General features: G+C 41.5%; 1 protein-coding gene across 3 annotated transcripts in view; it reads right to left on the bottom strand.

Moving 5' to 3' along the window:
* ttll5 (tubulin tyrosine ligase-like family, member 5) overlaps positions 1–25,181 on the bottom strand; it is a 59,575-nt gene that overhangs the window by 25,487 nt on the left and 8,907 nt on the right. For all 3 annotated transcript variants that reach the window (XM_042500315.1, XM_042500317.1, XM_042500316.1), the window contains exons 8-26: positions 24,677–24,746; positions 24,502–24,586; positions 22,468–22,569; positions 22,274–22,365; positions 21,984–22,091; positions 14,015–14,096; positions 13,619–13,680; positions 9,920–10,014; positions 7,413–7,520; positions 7,187–7,278; positions 6,553–6,615; positions 5,742–5,890; positions 5,207–5,462; positions 3,580–3,697; positions 2,985–3,131; positions 2,786–2,877; positions 2,509–2,657; positions 1,661–2,236; positions 916–1,103 (exon numbers count right to left, since the gene is read on the bottom strand). In XM_042500315.1, the coding sequence (XP_042356249.1) occupies positions 916–1,103; positions 1,661–2,236; positions 2,509–2,657; positions 2,786–2,877; positions 2,985–3,131; positions 3,580–3,697; positions 5,207–5,462; positions 5,742–5,890; positions 6,553–6,615; positions 7,187–7,278; positions 7,413–7,520; positions 9,920–10,014; positions 13,619–13,680; positions 14,015–14,096; positions 21,984–22,091; positions 22,274–22,365; positions 22,468–22,569; positions 24,502–24,586; positions 24,677–24,746 (2,634 nt within the window). The remainder of the gene's footprint in view (positions 1–915; positions 1,104–1,660; positions 2,237–2,508; positions 2,658–2,785; positions 2,878–2,984; positions 3,132–3,579; positions 3,698–5,206; positions 5,463–5,741; positions 5,891–6,552; positions 6,616–7,186; positions 7,279–7,412; positions 7,521–9,919; positions 10,015–13,618; positions 13,681–14,014; positions 14,097–21,983; positions 22,092–22,273; positions 22,366–22,467; positions 22,570–24,501; positions 24,587–24,676; positions 24,747–25,181) is intronic.

Here is a 25,181-nt window from a genome sequence, read left to right as displayed (position 1 = left end):
CTTCAAATCTGAGCCCTAAGAAAAACACAAAATGCACTCTGAGCCTTTAAGTGCAAAACACTGGACTATTTTACTCTGCAAAATAAACTGCTGCCATGCCCAGGATTAACTACTCATAAGAAATACAGCAAACACCTTTCAGATAGACAGAATAATGTACAGTCAGAAGGAAGCTGTAAAATCTGCAGTCTGTGTGGTCTGGTGCCATCACAAAAAACCTTGACAGAAAAAATCCAGTGAGGCAGAGGAGGTGAAAGAGGAGGAGAAAGGAAAGGTTGAGGGGCTCCCCACGACGCCGAATGACAAACCTCTGGGGAATATAGGAGAAAGTGGTGATGGAGCCAACGGAGCTGCCGCCTCTCTGCTCGGTGCCAATTTGCTACATTCCTCTATTTATAAGCATCAATTACCACAAAAAAGTGGCTGCTTGTTAAGTATCAACAGAAATCACTCCCCCATGGTGCATCTGATAATGAGACCTCACACAGAGCGGAGGCTCGATGCGGCTCACCACTGTTTAGGCCAGCCAGCTTCAAACCCCGGTTCCAGACCCACCCCCGCACCAACCCCAGCCCACAGACTGCAGGCGAGCTGAGGACTGAGGGAGGAAGGTGCACGGTGCGAGGCAGCAGACCCTCCGGCTCCAACGGGTCTGCTGAACGAATGAGCAGCGAGATGCCGCCAATCAGCATGGGGTCAGAGCCAGGTTTACGCATCAACAAAGAGAAATATCAGAGACCTCACAGTGAGAGACTACTGCAGTGGGGCCCAGATTCTTCTTCCTTACATGAAACAGATCAGTTTACAGTTGCTTAACAACTCAACATAACTTGCTAGCACAATGGAGCTTCCTGCTCCAGGTGGGCGTAGCTGCTGGCTCAGTGGGCTGTGGAGGTAAGAACATAATGAACTCACGTGCTGTGTCAGCAGGTTGATGTGACTGGAGCTGGCATAGTGGCGAGCAACCTGCTTGTCAGCCAGCTTTTGCAGGGCTGAGATGAAGGCCTGCTGGTTAGACTGGGCCTGGGAAGACAGGGAGTTTAGCTCCTTCAGTGTCCCAGCTGAGTTTGACTTCAGCTTACTGGAACTGCTCCTCTTGATCACTGACACACAGAATAACAAAAGACAACTGTAGGAACACGAAACTGAATTTGATAAACAACAGCATGCCGAATAGAGAGTTTCAGCATTCCCAAACCTTTTTACGAATACATTTCCATAACTTTTCCAAAATATTTCACCCCATGTCTATGACTTTATTCAAGTAGTTCCCAGTGACTATTCACATATCTTATGTCCTAAAATCTCAGTGTGAAACCCTTCGTTAACCTGCTACATGACAGCTTTTTGGCATTTACCAGTTTCTCCCCTGATGTGACAGCATGTTCGTTTCCCCCCCAAAATGGGCACAGCCTTCACAATGATGTGGTGCTTGTCTGTTCTATGTGTATAGACTCTAGTGACGTTTCAACGGCCATGCAGTGCAGCACTAGATTTTAAATATTAGGAACATATTTTAAAAGATAGCCAAAACAACGTATATTAAAAACTTTTCCAAAACATTCTGTTCACTCCAAACCATTTCCAGGCTTAGAAAAAGTTTTTTCAAATTCCATAATTTTTTCAGGAATTTCATGAGCGTGGGAACCCTGGAGTTTACCTTGGCCTGCAGAGGTGGGTCTGGAGAGCTTCTGGCTATAGATGTGCGTGGCACTCGGGATGGAAGAGGCGGCTCCAGAGCTGGGCGTTGATGAGGTAAAGGACTGAATCCTTCTGAGCACCTGGGTTGGCTGCCCAGTACAGACTGTGTTGTAGCCAGTGGAAACAGCTGTCCACATTGCTCTCGGCGGCTGCGTGACCACCAGGGCAGGAGTGTACGCAGGAGGGTCAGATAGAGTCTCAGAATGGCAGAACTGAGACTTTGCCAAGGACTGTGCATAGGACGGTGGCTGAGGAGGTGGCGGTGGTGGCGGACAATGGAGAGGCAGGGACGTTGGGGCAGAGGAGCAGTGCTGCGGATGAATATGTGAGCATTCTAAAGTGACAGGAAAGCTGGAGCAGTGCTGAGAGGCCTGGACCTCTGGCTGGATTTTACCAGCTCTAAATGCTGCGTGTTGGTCATCAGTGCGGACAGAAGGCTGACTCTCCGTGGCCTTCATGTCTGGGTCACTGCTGACTTTCCCTGTGGAGAGCGAGGACTCTGAAGCGCTGGAATCCTTTTTGGCCACAGGCAGAGCTGTTCAAAGCAAGAAAGAAGCCAGAGCTTCCTTTATCATTGGTTAGCCATTCCTCAGCTCTGACACACATTTGTTTTCCCCCCGATGAGCGCTAATCGTTTGAAGCTGACCTTTTCTTTACCCCTGATGACTCAACCTTTTTTTCCCTTTACTTTTTTTGGGTTTACAAATCTAAATAATTCCTGTTTACTGTGCTTGAAAGATAAAATATTAAACATAAAACAGACCTTCTGAAAAAAAATGTGGAAAAAAACACACAGGAGGAACTCACTTTTGGAATTCTCACAGTTGCTTGAATCTCCTGAGGCGTTTACTTCATGAACGTCTTTCTTAACGCTCCTGACTTTTGTTCCGAGGAAGACGGTGGCTGATTTATTTTTCTGTGTGTAGAATGTCAGTACTTCCTCCAGATCGTTTTCACTGTTGAAAGAAAAGAAGATAAATGTGTATAGCAGATTGAGATCACTCTTCAGTCAGTAGCATATATAAGGGGAACAGTAGGGAGCCAAGCACTGAACAATAGTCAGTGGACTTGCCAATTCACTAACCTCGCTGCAGTGATGTACTCCTCAAACACACTCGGGTTTACACAATGATCCTCTTTGCTGCTCTCCTGTTTTTTCACCATATGTTCAGTCTCCTGAGAAGATAGGAAAGTATCAGGCGGCAGGTTTACTCAATGTGCATAATGTTATCCATGTTTGCATCATGTCTCAGACATGCGATTCAGTGGTGAAGTCTGGGCACCTTATTGTAACAGTGGATAAACTCTCCTAGCTGGTGGGACAGGATGCGTCTGCGGTCTTGGAGTGGAAGCTGGCGACTGGGCAAGACCACCTTAATGTCTTGTTGAAGGTTACTGGCGGCTCTTCTCAGGAAGCGAATCACCAGCTCCTGTGCAGACAAAAACAAAACATTGAGGAGAAATATTTTATTATCACTTCCCTGAATCGCTGACTCATCCAGCTGCACCTCTTCAAGCTGCCTGTGTTTTCGCCGCCTTTCAAAACACTGAGAGCTTTGAATGTAACAGCCTAGAAACTAAGACTTGAATTTACATTGATTTTCCCAAAAGGTTTGAGGCCACTGATGATGATGATGATGTATGCCATAACAATGCAGACTTTCCAATCAGGCTCACTCTTATACAGACCACGTTTTCCTTAGATGTGGCCACAAAATGCCTCGTACACATTTCAGCTACAGCCAGGGTACATATGAGTAACAGAATAATACTAATTAGAGGAAATCTGGCATACATATACATACAAGGGGAAACAATGCCCCAGGGTATTCCACCCATGTCCATTTATTGGGAAAAGTAGATTTAAAATGGTTGTACCATTTGGTCGTTGTCCTTGTCTGGCCAAGCTGGGATGGTGTTGGCCCTGCTTTCTGCCAACAGTCTTTGCTGCACTCGCTGCAGGTATGAGGAAAAGGCCATCCGGGCCTGCACTTTACTGGAGAGGAGAGAGAGGAAAATCAAGAATTGCATAGGTAAGGCACTGGAAAGACAGATCAACAGTTCATAATTAACATTTTTCACTAAGTCCTCTGCTTGTGGCATTGGAATATGTGATACATCTGTTACAACACAAAAAACAAGCAGTTATTCTCATTCACACGCTCATTAGCTGACATGTCATCCAGAAAAGAAAAAAAGAGAGAGAGAGAGCAACGATGAAGGTATGTATTGCTTTCAGCCAAAAGTTGTTGAAACACAGAGTATCTTGTCCTTCAATGGTATCAGAAAAATAAACTGGATGAACCTAGAAAAAGAACTGTCAGAACACTGTAGTAAAAAAAAAAAAAAGTGTTTTGGAAAAATCTGTCAAACACAAACAATGATATGCTGTACTATAATTTCCCTGCTTCATGCGCACTCCTGGCAAGCACTGAGGAATTTCTACAAACTCAGACTTGTTTTTGTAATTCCACCTCAAATTATAATTTCAGGCACACTTTTAAAATCAACATCAGACCACAGCTTTTGTTGCACCTGGGAATATCAGTATGTAAAGTGTGTCATATGACAGTATATAGAAATATGATATCCTTATTTGTACTGAAGAATACATAAAAAGTGAGGATGTTTTTATACTCTGAAAACTGTAATGTTGATATCATTTTGACACAACTCCCTTCAATCCTCACTCAGTTAAAATTCAATCTGTAGCTACCAGAGAATAGGTTAGTATTTATGGAAAAAAAGGTAACAATATTTAGCTTTCTTGAACAACAATTATGAACCTTAGCACTTAAAGTTCAAAGTATCTCAGTTGTCCCTTACAGGGAAGTTGGTTTGCAACACACCAATACTGATGGACAACAACAACAGGACACAGTGACACACCACAGTGGGTTTCAGTGGGAGATTCTACAGCATTCAGGTCAAAAATAATACAGTAAACATTGAAAGTAATCAGTGCAAATGAGCCGTCTGCGAGAAGTAGGCACTTTTGACAGAAAGCTGCAGAGCTCCAGGCTTTACCGTACATTGTGCTGGGTCTAAAAGTTTGTTTTCACTCCCTCCCGCAGCACCTGTTTCTCTTATCTGTCGATCAGCGTGGACTGGATCGACAATTTTTTATTATTCGCCCTATGACTGAAACTCCTCAAACTGCTACTGAGGAACCTTCCACCTCATTGTGGTAGCACTTTAGACTCTCTGGCACAAAAAAAACATGAAATTACATTAGTTGACCCAAAATTTAGAAAGCAAGTCACAGACAGTAGATCCACCCGTGGTGAGCAAAGAAACATATTGATGCAGGTAGTAGTACATAAAAGTAATGCTCAAACAAACTGATCAAAACAGAACATCTGTATGGAGGTCTTTAATTTCTTGTTATCCTCTTTGATAGGTGTATTAGTGCACTTCATATTTCTCCCTATTAAATAGGGAAGGATTGAGAAGAAAATAAAGTGAGGGAGACAGATGAGAGGAGCGGCCCAGAACACAGACTGACCTGAGGTCCCACCCCTGCTGAAGGATGTTGAGCAGGTTGACTCTGGGCCTGGCATTGTGCGTGGCTGCCTCTGAGCTGGACAGAGCCTCACCGTGGCAGCACTCCAATGGTGTGGCCACTTGTTTTCTTTGCTCTGCTCCCAACGCCCTGTGTGAGACTGGCTCGAGAGCTTGTTTCACCTCCTCTCTTTCCTCCTGGGCACACTCCTCTCCCTCCTGACTGCTGGTCTCCATCGGGGAGGCCTTGGATTCCTTCCCTGAGGTATGCAGCGTTGCAAAGGGAAGACAAATGTTCGTTGCATCACCGGCATTTTGGATAAAATAAACGCATGCACTCAAAATAGGGTTTCTATTGTTGCTGCAAAGAAATGAAGTCATTTATAGTCATATTTGGCCAACCTTACCGTGACACAGGGGAGTTATTTATTGGAAACAAACATGCATTAGCGTGTGTTGTTGTCCTACTTAGCTGCACTCGCCTCAGTTATAGAAAAAAAAGCTGTTTCCTGAATTGCGGCAGAACACATCAGACCTACCCAATTTCTTCTTCCTTTCAGCAGAGCGATGAGTCAGGTGGCGTTGTCTCCTCTTACGTGCCTCCAGAGACAGCAGCTTCCTCTCGTACTGGACAACGTGACAGCCATGGACAGCGTCCACCTGCAGCTGCACATTCCCGTTCACATTCCTGAGAGACAGCACATGACGTGTCAACACAATGGTAATAACAACAACTGTAATGATTTATATGTGTATCAACAACAATTACAAAGCAGAGCAAAAGTTATAAATTTCAACTTTAACTGGAGCCAGCTCTCAAAAAGATTAGTGTGTAGCTTGTCCAGAAGTTGATGTGAGAGACAGCGATGGTCCAAAGGAGAAAGGATAAATGGCAAATAATAACAGCAACTGAGGTCTTATAGCAACAAACGTTCCCTTAATCTGGCTACCTAACGAATACGGAAAAATCATAAATGGGCTTAGTTGGGGGCCAAATCGGCCAGACAACATTGAGCAATAGTCAAAGCTGCGGTTTAAAACTTGAAAGCCCATACTGATTCAAATGACATAAATGCATGCTGTATTACAATAACAAAAATGTGGTTCAACAAAAAAAAAAGGCACAGTTCATCTATAATCGTCTTTCCCCTCCTGCCCCCAAATCGACGCCACAATGCCACATAGACATCGGGCGCGCTGGAAAAGTTGACTGTACAACGTCTCTTCAGCTGTTCAGCTCTCACCTATCCAATCGAGAGACCAAACAAACGCCACGTTAGAATCCAAACGTTTCCACAAACTGATGGAGAGATTTATTCCCCAATTCCCGACCACAATGGAAATGCTTACCTTCCATGGAAAAGTCTGTTTGCCAGCATGTAGTTCATTGATGTCTTGGACTCCAGATATCCACTGAGAGGAGAAGATAATAAGCAAATCATAATAATCATAAAGGCAGGATCCCCGATGAGCCTCGGCCTCTTTATTTGCGGCAAATGTGTTAAAAACAAGGCTGCTGTGATATAGCTACTCTGGAAGCAGCCGCTGTTGAATGCACCAGTAATTCCCCAGACCGCCCAATAATATGCTTTTAAATATGCCACAAAATCCCTGCTGCTAAGAGAGCCATGGATCTAATCAAGCAACAAATCCTCGTATAACAATATGAATTGGAAGCACAAAAACAGACTTCCTCTCTAATAGGGGTCGCCGTTTCAACATAAAGTCGCTGTCCGACATAAGCCTTTGTTGGAACATAATACACAGAGTTCAACAAATACTGACTGTTGCTACACCTTAGTCTGCTGGTTCAATTAGTGACAGGCGAGAGGAGTCGTACGGTCTGGCTATAGGCTCTGATTGCATTACTTTAGCCTAAGTGCCCCTACTTATTTGAAGACAGTATTAATAATGAGTCCCATTACAGAGAAACACCCCTTTGAGATTACATGTGATATGTAGGTTCCTTCTTGGCTCAGCTTACCTGTAGAGCTCCCATGTTTCTGCAGTGGGGAAGATCCTGACAAAGCCTCCACGTCTCTCGTACTCTTCCTTTATCCTCCTCAGCACTTTGATCTATTGGCGAAAGAGAACAAAAGATGAATTTGAAACCGTTTTAAAGAGTTACTGTACTTTCAGATTCCAATAATGTCTTAATTCACAAAATCACACACATCATGTCACAAACAATGCCATTGTTAAGGCCCTACCTCCTCAGCAGTCAAGCTCAGAGTGCTGTCTCCCTGACCTTGTTTAGGTCCTGGCTTGTCTTTCGATCCTTCTGTTTCTGAGTTACTGGCTGATGTGGGCCTCTGTCGCTACAGGGGAGAAGAGTAGAGACAGTATCACTCTCAACTAACGCCAACCATGTATTGTCATTTCTCTTTTCAGCAAAGCCATGTGCAAATGTTTGTGAGTTATTTCTTAGGAATTTAAAGGGAAACTTCACTCTATGGAACCTGTACTCTATTTCCCCATGGTTTTGTGTCTAAGTGAGTTATATAGACAACAATGTGACAACAAATTGGCCCAGTATTGCTACAGCTGCAGTGGTGAAAAGACTGCAAAGTACAGTAATCCTCAAGTGCAACTGTGCAACTCCTATTTATGTCCACTTAGTGTTTTTTTTGCCACTGACAGGCTCAGATTGTTATAACTGTCTGACAACATTAGAGAAAGGATCCCTACTGAGAAATGAAACATTTTTCCTACGGTTTGCTGATCCCGTCTGTTTTGTTAGTGTGTGTAACCAAATCTTGCTTAAGGATAAGTCAGCATCTAAAATCTAAGAGACTTTTCCCCATTTTCAAAATCAGCTAAATATTCAGCCATGACATAAAAATGTTTTAGATAACAATAAGCTACGCTTTCTGTACTTTAACACAACAAACTCTTTCCAGCACTCCTCTCCAACTCTCACTAACATTTCCACTGTTGTTTTTCCTACAACAAGTCACCTCTTGCGAGATTTCAGAACAAGATTTCTCCTTGAGCAAGACTTGGTCACAATAACAAACAGACTAGCGTAAGGTAATAAAAAAGTTTTTATTTCTCTGCAGGGTCTTTCCTGTAACGTTTTAAAACACTTATAATAACTTTCTGAGCCTGTCAGTGGTTAAAACAAGCACTTTTAGTGAACAAAAACCACTTTTGCTGCTGCGGCTTGAGCTGTCTCTCTCAATACGGGACCAATTTCAAAAATTGTTGTTTCCATAAATCACTTAAACACAAAAACATGGGAAAATAGGGCCCAGGTTGAAAAATACCAATTTACCTTAAGTATGCTTAAGGTTGTATAGTAGTTACAATCCTTCCATTTTTAGTAAAGACGCTGTCTGTTACTGACTACCTACTGAAACGTGAAACACAATTCTCATTTATGAATGGAAAATGTGCAGACTGAAGCTTGAGCAACAAAATTAAAAAAAAATACCCTGTCTCCTTTTCTCCCTGTCACATAAACGAAGCATTTTTGTTATGCGCTGGCATTCCTGGCTGCCTCCCCCACTGCATGCACTACCAGGCTGTGATTGACAACTTTGGCATGCAGGTTGGAGCCCGGGCCAGACAGAGGGGCACAACCCCACAGAATCGCATACAGAATTTGTCATCTAAATAGCAGGGGGATTACATTTAATTTGTCTGACGCGACTGGGGGGATACAAAGGCAGCCAAAAAGTGACAAGGCCTAATCCTTCAGAAAAAGACTCATCTGTTGCCCCTCATCAGAGTAAAGGGAGAGTGAAGGTTTTCTGAAGGTCCCTGGCGTTGTACAACAGCCTCTGTGGTTTAGTGTCAGGCTTGTTTTTTTTATGTATGAGTGACTCTGTACAACAAAGTTTTGGGTCAAGTGGTGCATTGCAGCATTCAAAGCACTTTCTTACTGAGGCCACTTTGCTAATGTAATGAGAACTCCAATAAATACAGCATTTAGAATCGATCTGTCTGCCACTATGAAATATAGTAAAGCCGCATAATCAAATAAGCAAAAAGCAGCAAGCAATTTCTTACCGGTAATGTAACAGGCATCAGGGAATTGCAAAGGAACAAGGCAAAGAAGATTAATATGTCTGAGTCTGAAGGAAACTCACTATTCTGCTGTGTGCAGTGGCTGTCAGTGCAGAAAGAGGTTTCTAAGAGGCAATGGGTGAAGACAGTAAGTGTTGGGTGAGTGTCAGCATTACTGCTTTATGAGGCCGCATACAGGTGGCATGCATGCTCCATCGACATGCAACAATGAAACCTTGTTACTGTACGTCTAAACAGGCCTTTTACACAATATAAGGTGGAGCAGAAATCTGTCTGATTTAGTAATCTCCCTCCAGCAGATCCTGCGCCAAATCTGGGTGCAGTAGTCGAGTGGAGGGAGCCAAGTGCATTAGCTGTTGTGGCATCATTAAGCAACAAGGGCCTAGAGAGAGCATTAGTCACTTGATTAGAAATGATAAAACAATAAGCCACAGAGTGTAGCACTTGCACACTGATGTCACTCAAACAGCGTAATTGCATTAGCAGTTGTTTTGCATTACAGTGAATTTTCCATGAGGGTAGGAGAAGAGCTCAATGGCAGTGGCAGGAATGTAGTGTAAGCTACAGAGAGATGAGGACAAGAATGGGAATGTTTCACAAGGAAGGGTGAATGAGTGCAACACTTGGCTTGGCTCTTTGCTCTGTGTGTGTGTGTGTGTGTGTGTGTGTGAGAGAGAGCATCCAGTACCTGTGGTCTTTGGGCTGCTGGGTGCTTGAGGCCAGGGTCCAGGGTGACTCGGTCAGAGCGTGGTTGTCTCGACAGGGGGTCCTGACACACAAAGCCTGCAGGGACACAGAAGAGCCATAAAGGGGGTATATCAATGACATCAGATCTTAAACATGTTACTCATTCCCATGACCTTCATATATTGCATCAGATCCTCAATGTTAGAGCAAGAAAATCAAAGTGGAGCTAAGGACACAAAGGCAATAAATTACATGTAAATCAATAATATCTTTAACAATGTCATACTCTTCCAAAGACATTTTATGTGCTTTCAGAAAAAGGAAGGCATGTTTTGATACAGTAACACACCACAGCCCCCTGAAGTAAATCACTGACCTTGCTTAACCCTTTGAAACCTGGACTGGTGTCACTTTTTTGTGCTGCATTCAAAACCTTTGAACCCTGAGCAAATTAGTTTGATTTCTTTCTTTTATTCTGGAAACTGCAAGATATTAGTGGAAAAAAATATTTATTTCAATTATTTTAATTGAATTATTCTATTTTTTAGGTGTTCAGGTCATTTCTTTGTTTGGGTTTTGTTTTGTTTTTTTACTATTTTTTGTTTGGTTACTTGGCTTGAGGGGATTATTTGGGAGTAGGAGGGTGTTATTTGTACAGTTCATTTGTTAGCTTTTAGGCCAGTAGATTTGGTCTATTATAGACACTGACAAAGCAACACATTACATAAAATAAGCAAAGCAGAAACCTCAGATGAGTTGAACTACTGTGTTTAACTATATATCTTTAAATGTTACAGTTACAGCTGAAAATGACAACAGAAACAAACAAGTTTGCTGATTTCACATATCTCTTGTCTACCACATTATGGGATTGTGTGATGTCACAGTGATTTGGTCTGTATCTTGTCTCTGAAAAGTTTTCAGGCAACCAGCAGAGACAAGGTTTATAGCGCGTACCCCCCAGAAAACTGTCACTTTTAAACTTTGGATTTTGTGTATGTTATTTAAAAAAAAAAATCATAGGTGAGTTTTCGAGGTTTCTTGTAGGAGGATTTTGTTACTGCCGGACAGAGCTACACTAGCTGTTTCCCCTTTGTTTTCAGCCTTTATGACTGGCTTCAGCCTCATCTACATTTGACAAACATGAGAGTGGTCTGCAACAGAAAGCAAATATACATATTTCCCAAAATGTGGAAATATTCCTTTAACTTTTAGGCCAGGAAGAGAAGACATTCTTTCTTATAGTGACTCTCTACTTTGGATTCATACAGCTCCACACATTTGCATTTTAGTGGTAGTTGATAAGGGTGGAGAAAAATGTTTGCAATTCACATTCCCCACTAAGATGTTCCCACCCAGTCAATAAGATGTTAATCTATGATCTTCTGTTTATTAATTCCCACACTGCCTCAAAGCTAACTGGTGGTAAAAGTGAAATGTTAAAGAAATGTGTTTATGTTGCATCTTGCACTCACGCTTGAATTGAATTAAGGCTATTGACAGCTTGGGGCCCGAGGCTATTTGTACTACCTCATCCAAGCCGTCAGGTAAGAATCAGGCCCCTGCCATGCTCTTGCCTAAACACAGCAATTATTACAAACATGGGCGACACAGAGCTGACAGCTTCACACAGGCGGAAAATGAATGCTAATGGAATGCTGTCATTATTTACAGGTCTGGGATGCAGCCCAAGTGTTATCAGCCAACAGCGACTTAGTTTGTTTGGTACATAATAGATGTGCTATGTTTTACATGCCACTGCTCATTTTCCCCAGACCCGCAGTAACGTCTCAGTCCAAAGATAACTGGCAATTTATGATTCTACTCTTTCATTTAATGAGCCGGAGGGGAGGGTTTCAAGCCACAGCATGGCCTAGGCTAAGATGCACACGCAAATGTGCACACACGCACACATGCAACAGCCATTCCTTTAATATCATTAGACTGAGACCACAGACAGACTTAATGGTTCAGTGCCAGTTTAGATGGACGCCTGCTAATCAGTGGGCTCCATGTATCCTGTGAAGGGTAATGAGGATAAATCAAAGGATTAAGTGGAGTTAAAAAATCAAGACATGTGAAAGGCTGATTAGTTTAGATCTCTTTTTATTGCATGTGTACTTTTTACTCTCATCTGCAAGAATACAGACAAGTGTCAGACGTCTCTTTGTGGCTAAGGTATCAGATTCTTCTTGGTTCAAACTTGCATATCATAAAATAATATAAGCTCTTCTTCTGTACGATAATTCAATAATTAATAGAGGAGACATAACAGAGACACAACTTATTCCTTGTTGCAAACACTGCTGTATAAACAGTGTTTATCTCTGCCTTGGGCCAGGCATTTTTTGTGTCTTCATGCAACAGATCACTTTAGTTTGACATGTCGGATCCAGTTTCTCAAGAAAGCTTAATGACTACATAACAGCTAAGGCCTCTGTTGACAATTTTGTCCGCAAGTCATTTAATGTTAATTAATGACGGCTGCGGTTTATTCTCTCAACACTGAAGCCGTGCAGCTATTTTCGTCCATTTGCTTTGCACAGACTCAACGAGTATAATAAAGGAAAACACTAGGCATCAAACAATAGACAACTGTCTCCACCTGCTTAAAACTTGCTGGTTACAAGTGAAGCCAACTGGCATTCCAAGACAGAAGAAAGGACTGAAGCACACTGAGCAATTTACAGCATATTATAGTACAAAGAGACTAATCAACACCGCTGTGTCTTCATCATCTAGCACATACCTTTGGGGTGAGATTAGTGCAGAAAAGACAGCATTTTTACTGTCCTTTTCAATTTGGATAAGCTTCTCCAAAATTAAGATTTTTATCCTGAATATAGAATGTTGCAATAAAAAATCTCTGAATTGTACATTGTAGGTTTGGGTGGTATCTGCTTTTTCATACCTTCCTTACATTTCACTGGGGTATACCATATTTGTGTTGCTGCTGCAGATACTGACACATCAGTGGGCTGAACGGGGATGATGTGTTGAATAAAATCATGTGGCTAATAAAGTGCTTTTGTGGTTGAAAGAAGTCATTTTAAGATTAAGTTATATGTGGCAATACTCCCAACCAGGGGCAGAGGCTTTTTTTTCGTCCTGTAATGTTATCCCCACTACTCACTGTCACCATCTTTCTCAACTCAGCTGCCTTTTCCACTGGTAGAGACTGACCTCTGGTGGTGCGTGCTGTGCACTATAATACATAATCTTAATACAGCATGCCCGTATCAGTTTATTAGACAGAGCAGCATCTGTATATTTTTACAGTATAGATTTCAAAATACTGTACTGTAATATCTTGATTCACTCCAAATGTTCCATCATAATTGGGCAATTGGATTTTTTGTTGGAGGATTATTACAAATGTATGCATTCTTAGTAATACAAATCTGCAATCCTAATATTCTTTTTCTATGAGTTTAAATTATCACAGATGTTGTGTTTTCTCCTCTCTTATGTGTGTGGTGGTTAATAACATAACTTAACCTTTGGAAATGTTATTAGATTTTCTACTTGTTTGATGTAATTTATTTCAACAGCATATAATTTATTTTTGTAATGGATTTAAAAATCAAGCTTTAAGCAGTGTATTTATGTGACCTAAAATGTCTATGAAGTGCAATTACTTGTGTAAAACCTTGGAATCAAATGCCAGTTGTAGTTAGTCATTGTTTCAGCATGTACTCACCCACAAGTGAAAACATGTCTGCAATCATGCTGGCCTTTATCTTCAGATCCAAGGGCGCATCACTGTAAATAAGTCGATTTAAAAAAAAAAAAAAGGGAAACAAACAAAAAAATTGCAACACATAAAAAGAGCAGAGAAAAAAGAGTCAAATGTCATAAGAAGATACAGATCTGTTGCGTGACCTTAACTAAACTGACTAAACTCTTTAGGAGATTTTAGCCTGAGGGTATGCTGTGTGAGTGCCATTTCCTTCAATGTGGCATTCTATTAATATCTTTTTTTGTTTCATAATCAGAGAAAAAACCTTGTTTGAGTTGGTAAAAGTAACAGTTTCTGTAAGAGATTCTCCTGAAACAACAAAGTGAAGAATCAAGTGATTACGACAGGGTCACTCACCAGGCAAGGGAGGGAGAGAGGTTCACCTCTAACAACCAGGGTTTGAGATTTGAGTCAATGAGCACGTCAAAACCGTACAGTTCTACAAAAGGGAAACACAAAATGAATCAAAAGGCATTTACCACAGACTGGGAGGCAGAATTAGAAACCTCTGAGATCTGCTCACTGTAAATAAAAGATGAAGGCTATCAAAGTCACTCGAGTTTTATCATGGCTCCATAATGTGGCGTTTGGCAACACGGCCCATGCCTTTCTGCTACTGATTACACGCATGTTATATCCCCAATCACTCAAGAGAGAAACGTTCACCAAAGCCTGCTACTGAGGGATTGGCTCAATTACATTAACTAAGTACATACACATTTCATCTGTCATGGAGTCGCTTACGTAAGACGGTAGATCAAATACATGCTGGGGCTGTGAATATTTTCATACATACAGTCAATAATTTTCTCATGACTGGGAAGGTTAAGCAGTCTACATGTTGTCACTACATATTAACGAGAAGGATGCCGCTCTAATGGGTACCAGAAAAAGCTTCACCCCTGTCACAAAGTTAGTGTCATAAAAATATGAACTCCAAAAGTACAAAGCTGGAAATGTGACGGCAAGTCCCAAGTGGCAGAAACCTGGGGAATTAGAAAGCTTGAGGCTATATATTGTATATATTTCACTCCAATAATAGTCTAGCACTGAGTGACACGATAAAAGCTTTGTACAAAGTGGCCAGGAAATTCCCTGTGTAAAAATTCATCCATCCTATCCTCATTTTCGCTGTAGTTTCACAGACTGATATATGGCTCACTGCGAAAGAGTTGGCCTGTGTACCCTTTGAAAGCCCTTGCACTGCTCTGGGGAGTGTCACCCTGTAAGCCAACGACCCGCTGGCCCCAGCAGCAGCGTGCAGGGAAACCACAGTATTTTACAGGGATAGGGCAAAACCCAGCCATAGAGCCAGAGGAAAAATCCTTCTAATGGCACTTCAAAGAATAGACTTTGTTGAGAATAGGCCAGGGGGGTTGGAGGTTTCAAAGCTGCCATATCCACACTGTTTGTTCTAGCATCTCAGGTCAATGCCAGTGTTAAGCATACAAAAGGCAGCGTGACAGCGAGCAATGGCTTTCTGTTGCACTTGGTAGAATAATGTCAGGCTGGGCAATTCTAGTTTAATAGGAGGTGTTACATTTGTTTGACTACATATTACTTATTGCAATTATCTCCACCCTGGCCATACAAAATGTTGAGGCAATGCCATGGTTTTTCAGTTAAAGGAGCACTGATTTTACACTGCAATATAAGTTTGCTCAACGGGAGGAGTTCTGCAAAACGGGGGCACGGAGTTGGAAAGACATGGGGATGTACCAGACAGTGAGACTCTAACGAAAGATGCTATCAGATTGCACAGTAGGAAATTTAAGATCCAGGGTTTTTCCAGGCTGCTTCCATTTTGACCATTCTTCTTTTTTAATCTGTCTCTTGTGAGTCCCCAAACTTTATGGAAATGGAATACTAAATCACTGCTGTGCTCTTTGAGGATTTGATCAAATAATTGTATGTTTTCTCTCTACTTATGTTTTCTTGATCTGCATTAAAGGTCCAGCGTGCAGGATTTAGGGGGATATTTTGGCAAAAATGTTATTTAATATTAATAACTATGTTTTCTCTTGTATAAAATCACCTGAAAGTATGAGCTCTTTACATCTGCTTAGGGAGCAGGTCCTTGTCCGTGGAGATCACCATGTTGAATCAACATGTTTCTACAGTAGCCCAGAATGGATAAACCAAACACTGGTTCTAGATAAGGGCATTTGTGTTTTTGCACCGTAGTTAGCAGTCCCTCTGCATCAAGAGCATTGGAATAACAATGATTTTTAAGCCGAAACAGCTTTATTCAGTGTTTTTTACATGTTTTAATCACCTGATCTGTTTGTTTTGGAGAGGAAGAGACCTCTGTGGATAATTTTGCTCCCAGTAAAAGCCTCCCCGAACAATAAACGATGAAGGAATTCTAACCCAGAGAAGTTTTAGATGGTTGCAATCTGCAATCCTCACCAATAGATGCCACTAATTTACTCTAAATACACACACTGCTCCTTTAAATACACACACTGCTCCTTTTAAGACAAGTTGAAGAAAATGCATACTGAATTTTTTTCATTGGACTCTATTACAAGGGTCAGTAGGTCAAAATATGGTAGCATTCTGAGGTCCACACCGGAGTAACTGTAAACTGTATTTGATGAAACCTTTGCCATACATCCCTGAGCCAAGATCAGCAACTGAAGCGGCCACTGCCATCTTTAACTTCTTTAACTTCTGACGACGGACGGGACCCCCACTGCTAAAAAGTACTTGCTTCAGCAGAGCACTGAGATTCCTTTTTCCACTTGCCGGCTTATCCCATTCTAGCCACTTCTGTATAAAAACGTACACATAAAATATTAAGCATTAGACTTGGGGAACAGAGCACTGGAATAAATGGGTTTGAGCCTGCAGTGCCTCACCAGTGGCACCACAACAACAGGGGAAAATGGGGAGGTTTTACACCACCTCACCAGCCCCCGACAAGCAGGCTCCATGTGCCGCTCATTTTCCCCCAATTAGGAGCAGACGCCGCTCTCCTGCACTATGAGCCTGCCGAGCCGCTCGCTGCAAGACACGTTTGTTCTATGGCTCAACCACTGCCGGGGGGAGTGCTGTTAAATGTGCCCGCAGAGAGCCCACAACAAGCATCACAGACAAGGAGAGGAGAGGCAGCGAACATCCACATCACACCCATTAAAGAGGGCGGGAAAGAAAAAATGTGACAGAGTGAAGGGATGATGAAGAGCATTTTTTGTTTATTATTGGATGGGCGCTGCTGGAAACTTCACCACAAGAGACAAACGCCCAAAAACAATAATCTCCCCACCCTGGCCATGCAGCCGGTTGGCCCACGACAATAACAGCAACATAAACTATTTCCTTCATGTGTTTTCTTCATAGGCGAGGACAATTGGATTACTCTTGCATCATTCTGAGATAAATTATTGCCCCTGAAGTGTTTCACTGCTGTTCCAGGGAGCAGTTTGGAGCCATGAAAACACTTTGAGGACAACAAATTTAAGTAACAGTTAACACTCTATAGCCTTATTACGATAGCGGGACCAAGTCCATGAATCATTCTTTAAAAGATTTTGAATTACACAGCAGCAACTCTGTCATCATAGGCGTACCAACACTATGCTGCAGCAAAGTGTGGGAGTATCTGACAAATGTAAAACAGGGAGAGTGGTTCACAGACGGGGGATCCAACCACACTCAGCACTTAATGAGGGACGTTCAGTGGAACACAGGACCAGTAAGTGGAATGTTTTGTGTGTAATAAAATAGGCCTTTGGCTTGGCTAATCAGATCTTAGTCAAAACATCTCGTAATCAGCATCCCTCAGCAAAAAGCCTGTCCATTAATCACACGGCAGCGGTAAGGAGCTGCATGGGTGGCATTTTCTCCCCAAAGACGAACACACTCTCACACACACACACTTCTTACTGATGTAAAACGAAAAATCTGTTGTTTTTATTTCTTCCCACATGAGACATTAAAGAGCTATAAAAAGGTTTTGTTACAGTATGCCAATTTAGATACGGATGTGCAATTTGAGCAAAGAGAAGAAATCCCATTTGAAAACTATAAACATAGTATTAAAGCCATTAATAGACATTAAAATGGCAGGGGACAATTTGCAGTAAATTAAGATTATAATGTGCTTTATGATCTTGCATGGCTCCCTTCCAGAGAAGCAAGAGACCGTGTAAAAACTCTAAACAATGGTTGCTTTTATCGGCACATTCACTGCCCTAACACGCATGTATTTGCTGCCATGCATTCTGATGCTTTACCTGTTTACAATTACAGTGCTGGGTGCACTGTAGGTTGCAGGAAAGTAGTGCAAGGGAGTTAAAGCTGATAACGGCTGACTGAACATGCCTCTTTGGTGGTTTGGACGGGTTTTTATTAAAGAGACAAGAAAAAGCCAACAAAGATACGACTCTGGACTCCCTGAAGCTTAGACAGACCTGGGTGTTTGTAAAACTCATGCTTTACACTGGTTCCTACATGTCTCTGTATTCATGCTGTCCATACATACCCACACATGCAACATGACCACACTGGGAGGAACAGATCAACAGAGAGAGGACGAGGGTGGTCCTCTTGGAACCGTCAGTGTCTGTCTTTGGAAACTTAATCCTGTAGACAGACTATGAATGCTGTAATTAACTTGCTTGGGGCCATAAGAAGACAACAAAATTACACTCAATTCAATAGTCAACTGATACAGCTGAAGTCAAGTAATGGGCATGTTCACAGCAGACCACAGTGTATTATGTATCTAAGGAATAGGTGTAGAGCCTAATTGCTTTTGTGCCGCACAATGACATCGCTGTGGTATCTATGTCTATACAGGTGTATATAGGCTTATCTAGGGCTGCACAATGTACAACATAAAAAAATGACACTGCTGCAGTTTCATCAGTGTTTCGTTTCATGTTCTCACTTTTCTTTTGAGATCTTTACATTTATACACTATTCTGTACTATAAAGAATAGCGGTGGGACAAAATATAAATTCTGAAATATGTCATATTCCTCTTCCGATATTGATACACTGGTGTCAAATATTAGGGGTAAACTATTAAAATTGCAATATGTCCTACTGCAATTTCCAAATAGCATGTTTGTCAAGGATAAAATGTGTGTCAAAATTCCATTTTAAATTAAATACTGTCATGTTGCGGAGATGTCCTGGCCTGCACATCATATTCTGCAGATTTAAGAACACATCTTTGCTTGGCACAGATCCCTCTAAATAACACCATAATCATCTTAATGTTTTTCAATTAAAATGAGAAACATGAAGTAAAAATTATGATTCTCTCTTATATTGCAAATCATTTTGCAATTGCAGTCTCAGTAAAAATAATAACAGTTCCCGTAGATATTTTTTTCATAATTGCTCAGCCTTACCTAGTATTGATATGTTTATTATAATGTGCAAGCGCTCTTAACAGATTCCAGCTATTAATATATCTTACCAGAGTCACTTCTCCATGACTCCACATGTTGACACTTGGTTGACATAAATGAATGGGGTAAAGTGAACAGAAGTTAACTAATTTGTGGTGAAGAAGAAACTCAAAGAAGGAGAATGGCGGTCAGTGCGGACAGCAGAGGAAACAAATCAGAGAGAAACTGTAATCTTTTAAGTGAAAGGTCTGGGCCCACTTCACAAACAGAATTGAAACAGACTACATGACTTGTACAAAATGTCTCATGAAAGTAAAGTACAGAGGAACACAATAAACATGCACAGCTATCTGAGTCGTCATTATTGTGATCTTGTTGTGGCAGTGACAGTGTTATATCATGAGTGATTCCGTGATTCCCACTCCTAATACAGAAGTAATATCAGATATTTTTTTGATGCAGAAGAGCTCTGTTTAAATATACAAATTAATGTAAATGCAGGTATTGTGCAATGCAGTGTGTCAATTCACATGTTATGACTGAACATACCATGAAGCATTTTTGCAATTAGGACATGGGGATGTGTTTAAAAATATATTCCTGTGCTACAAGCATGACTGAATGAATGAGTGTAAGAGCAAACTTGTTTTTCCATCACACCAAAAATATGTGTCATCTGGTTGTTTATTGATGTCTATCACATGTGTATGAGAGCCAGTTTGAGGCTTGGTAAGCCACATTTCCATGTAAATACCTGCATGGTCAACATTCACACCCTGGGCTAATGTGGTTTTTCAACCTAGCAGTTATGCTCAGGGTGCAGATAGCATCTTTATGCAGGCGACTGTCTGATGGTGTGAGACCACGCTGCTACGTGCCCCGCACAGCCCAAACAACCACCAATCGGGGGGCTATTATGTCTACAGAAGCCTGTCACAACTGCAAAACCCTTTATTTTTCTAACATGTAAGAGGTGAAAGAGAGTGTGAGCGGGAGAGGGAGAATCATAAACAAACAAAGCAAGAGAAAAGGAAAAAGAGACAGCGGTGCTGAGGGAGGCTTGGCCAGTGTGCTCGCTTTCAAATTCCCAAATCTCAAAGAGACTGCCAGACACAGAGAGAGCGCAGACAATTAGTGCCAACACTAACATGGGTAATGGCTCCAAAATGGAGTTCACACGAGCCCGCTGCTAGGCAGGAGCAGCCAAGAAAACAGTCAGCCTAAATCAGGCAGACCTGAATGGCAACAGAGAGAAGGAAGCTAATTCCTCCTTCAGTCAATAGGCCCTCCACGACCAGCAGCCAGTCAGAGGGCAGCAACAGGCAGGAAGGCTCCACACTGAGGAATGACTGTCTGCAACCTCAGCTCGGCTCAGTGGAGAAATAGTATAGAGGAACTGCTGGACAATGAATATGAAACTGAAAGGAAATGTGAGGGGTGGGGTTGTGTGTACGACTAAGTATGTGTGAGTGTATCTGCACTGTGAGCAACATAAAGGGAATTCTTGTGAGGCTGCAGCTCTTGTGAGACTTATTTTGTTATCCTGAAAAACTTGTTTTACTATTAATGCCCTTCAACTTCAAAATACCCACTAATGGTAAAATCAGTGCAGGTCTAAAGGGGTTAAAGGGCCAGTTTACCCCAAAATCAAAAATACTTATTTTAACTCTTAGCTGTTGTGTTATTTATAGATCTAAACCTTTTTTTGGTGTGAGCTGCGGAGTGTTGGAGATATCGGCTGTAGACACGTCTGTTTTCTTTCAAATATAATGAAACTAGATGCCACTCAACTTGTGGTGCTCAAGTGCCACAAAAATACATTTGAAAAACTCAACAGCAATATCTCTTTCCAAAAATCATGATCACTTATTCAAGATAATGCACAGACCCTGATGTGAGCAGTTCATGTAGGAACTGGGGCTGGGTGGTATGGCCTTGAAATAATATCACAATATTTTTGGGCCATATCACAGTACACAGTATATATCACAATATTTTAAAAAGCTCCCCAAAAGCTTCATGAATGCTGGACTGGGCAACAAAATCAAATGTCACGATATGGCAAAATACATTAATATTGATACTTTTATGGGAATATTTTAGGGATGACTATTTGTATTTGGACAAAATATTAACACAATGAGATTATTGAGTATTATCAGTAGTACAGTAGAAGTAGAACAGTCTGATACGTTTAGAAAATTACATCCCTTTACTGTACTGCAGCCTTTAAAATCAGGAAAAGACGAGGAAGGAAAAAAGATGTTTCATATCATGATATGACAATATACAAAATCTCAGATGGTATGTGGTCTCATATCACGGTAACGTTATTTTCTGTGTATATTGCCCAGCCCTAGTAGGAACTATTTTCTCTCCACCGAGCTACACCCACCAAACATATCATCACTCAGAAGGAAGCGTGCATCTACTGCTCCCTCAACTAGCACCACTGAGCTAGCTAACGTCACAGCTCAGTCAAGAAGGATGCCATTAATGTTGACATCTTGCGCTGTCAAAAGCAAGAGCCTCTCATCCATGAGTGGATGCATGCTTTCCTCTGCGCAGTGATATAGTTGGCAGGTGTAGCTCAGTAGAAAGAAAAAGTTCCTCAGTGAAACTGCTTACAACAAGGTCTGTGGATTATCTTGAGTAGCCGCATCATGGTTTCTGGAAAGAGACATTGCTGTTGAGTTTTTCAAATGTATTTTTTGGGTGCTTTGACCATCACAATTCAAGTGCCATCTAGTACTATTATATTGCAGAGACAGCAGACATCTTTACGGCATATATCTCCAACTCTTGGCAACTCACACCAAAATGATCTAGATTGATAAACAGCAGTACAAGTAAGAGGGGAAATGTGTATTTTTGATTTAGGGCTGAACTCCCCTTTACACTTGACCAGATTGCTTTACTTACTGTATGGTCAAGATGTTTCAGGAAGAATATTAAAAGATTACCAAAGCAGTTTGTCTTGTGCGGAACAAACATCTTGCAGGCGGTGGCTATCTGTAGTTCAGCACTCAGTACAGCTTTGACGATGAGGTCCTCCACCTGTCTCATCAGCACTGGAACAGGCAAAAATTAGAAGATGACTGAGTTTTGGTTAACTGATAAACACTCTTTGTTTGAAGCTAAAGGGGAAAAAATGAGCAGGGGTTCAGAAATGCAACTCTGTTATCTTAAAAACACAAAAGGAAAAGATGAAAAGGGTAAAAAAAAAAGGGAAGAAAATGAAGTTTTGACTCACATGTGGTGTCCTTCCCCTCCTGCTTCAAATACCTCAACACTGCACTCATACTCCACTTGTTCCCATAATCCTCAACTTCAGGGTCATCGCAACTGAAAATGAAGAAATGCACTTCAAACGCTGGAGTTCTAACAAATGGACGAATCAATCAAGCTTCCCATAACAGCTCCACGTTCACTGATGAAAAAGGTTACCTGACATAATCGCTGCTCTTTTTGTTCAAACTGTAGTTAGTGAGATGCATGAACGTGTTTTTAATGTTCTTTGAAGTCCGGTCATATTTCACTGTGGCAAATCTGCAAGCAGACAGCATTTATTTGTGCAAGAAAGAAAAAAAAAACATCTGTCATGCAACAATTTCAATACATATCTTTCTGCTATAATGTCCACATTCATAAGGCTGACACTTGACTGAAGGATAGGGGCACTTTGGAGAGAGATTAGCTTCTGGCAGTGTTTGAGAGGAGTGGATGCCACATGTGCAATAATGAGAATTCCTTGGCACACACCGTGTACCTGAATACCAACACAACCCAAAGGAATGTCAAGAGATAAAAGTGGGATTCAGAATTTGGCCATGATTTATTGCTGGCAGTTGATAATCACGGCAGCAAACAAGAGGGCAGTGGCACTCAGCACGTACCTCTATCAGACCAAAATGAAGAGCCAGTTGTTCTATAAATCATCTACTCTCTCCTGACCTACCTGAGCCTCACAATGGCCTGTTCTTCAATTAATAAATGATTCTTGCTCTGAATAAGAACATCCAATAAATATAGCGCAATTACCCAAAGACATCATAAGATATGATCTTTAAACAATGACACAATCAGCAACATTTGATGTGCACATCCTCCAACTGGAACAATAGAGTGCTTTGTTTCAAAGTCACCACAGCGTACACCACACAGCTGCTGGTCTGAAGAGTTAAGGCTGCCCTCTTCTGGGCACTGACGGAGCACCTGTGGATGGGCCATGAACCTGGCAGAGTCTCCAACACTATGAATTTTTCAAACTGGTGAATGCATATCTTAATACTGAACTTACCTTTTTAAAGTAAAAGACTTTTACATAACAACAAACTTCTGTTACATTCAAGCGCTTGCCAAATGAGCTCACACAATGCTGATTAAGCCTATCATCGCCAGGGAGGGCTCTCTGTATCTCACAGTATACCGGAGTTGTGGTGTCTTTTGCAGCTTTCCCATACTGGTGCACCAGAGGTGATGTGTTTTACGTCAAAGCCCAAGGCAACAGAGCAGCAGCTAGAAGTATGGCAGAAAATCCTAAAAACCCTTACACACAAAACTGACATCAAAGAACTAGTGGTGACAAAGGCACACTGTTGCATTGCCTCACATCATGTGTCTCGGCCTTAAAATTGCACTAGAACGCATTGCGAAACACTACATCCTTAGGGCTACTAGCACATACTTTCTGCGCCAGTGTGAGAGGTAATACCTCTAAAACCAGCACACGGCGGTAGCCTGTATGCATCATCCAAAAAGGTAAAGCAGAAGACAGACACAACGCATTCAAGATGCTAGACAGCCTATTAGCACATTAACAACACAACCTAATGTTAGAAGAACAAATGATGTTTACCGTGTGCCAGTAAACATTAACAAAAACAATTATGAACTGTTTCTGCTTTAAAGATCAGTGGTTAATAAAAAAAAATGTAACTACATGCTGAACAATAAGCCTGAACAGCAGGAAAAAGTGGACAAGGGCCGACTAGTGCCCTACTAACAGTGTGGGACACAATGATCAATGCATCAACAGATGCTCATGACCAGCCCAAAATCATGTGTCAGGGCCCTAAGGAACATCCAAACAAAGTTTCTGGAGTGGATGCTCCAGATAAAAAACAGAAACTTGGCATTCAGAGACAGGATTGAAGTTAAAGTCAAAAAAAGAGTTGAAAAGAGCACTCCTGAGGGCGGGGAGATGCAGCGAGCTAACTTGCAGATATACATTATAAGCCTGCGTCAACTGTGTTCGTGCGACTACTCTCATTGCCAGAAAGGGGAGGGAAAGGGGAAATTTTACACTCCAATTTTAAAAGTTACATTATGGACCTTTATGTGTTATTTACATCTTCTCTCTCTCTCAAGGCAACAACTGTAAAAGTATTTGTTGTAATTGTTTTGCCCCGTAGATCAGCCATCACCATAGTATCAGGTAATCATGTCACAAACAATGCAAAAACCTCACATACAACTCACCTCGCCAGGCCCTCCTCATACACGTAGATGAGGACCGGATCATACGATGTCACCAACACATACAACCGCACGTCAAACTTGAACTCTGTGAACAAAAAAAGATTCAGAATTCCAAAAACAATCTTTTACAAATTAAAATGTGTCTGTAGAAATTAAGTGGCAAAGAACGACTCACCATCTATCAGTAGTGGGTTATTAATATAGCGAGACACCAAGATGTTCTCATCCATTGAAATCTGATTTGGCTGCATGTGATAAACAGAAACTAATGTAAGACGATCTAATCAACAATGAAGATAATGAAAGCAGCAGATTATAATTATCTGAACATGCTCAAAGTGTCTTGCTGTGGTGGGTATGGAGGGAAAATGTCATCAGTTGATCAGGTAACATAATGATATTGCAGATTATTGACTACAGTGATGGAAATAGATGGAATTTTCAATGGGACAATGTTACAAATACACACTACATTTCTCAATAGCAGAGTATAAATAGCATTTCCATGGCAAATGCACTGTTTTTTTTAATGTCTCACAGCCCTCCATACTGTATATTCATTCACATACAACAGCATTAAACACTAAATTCCAACTAGATGATGTGACACTGCTGTTAACCATTAACATCAAAGAATCATCACATCCAGAAAAGTTGGAGACGGCAACGACACTGGCCAT

Source organism: Plectropomus leopardus, chromosome 14 (assembly GCF_008729295.1).
Source record: "Plectropomus leopardus isolate mb chromosome 14, YSFRI_Pleo_2.0, whole genome shotgun sequence".
In the NCBI taxonomy this organism is placed as follows: Eukaryota; Metazoa; Chordata; class Actinopteri; order Perciformes; family Serranidae; genus Plectropomus; species Plectropomus leopardus.
This window is presented reverse-complemented; position numbering and strand designations above follow the sequence as displayed.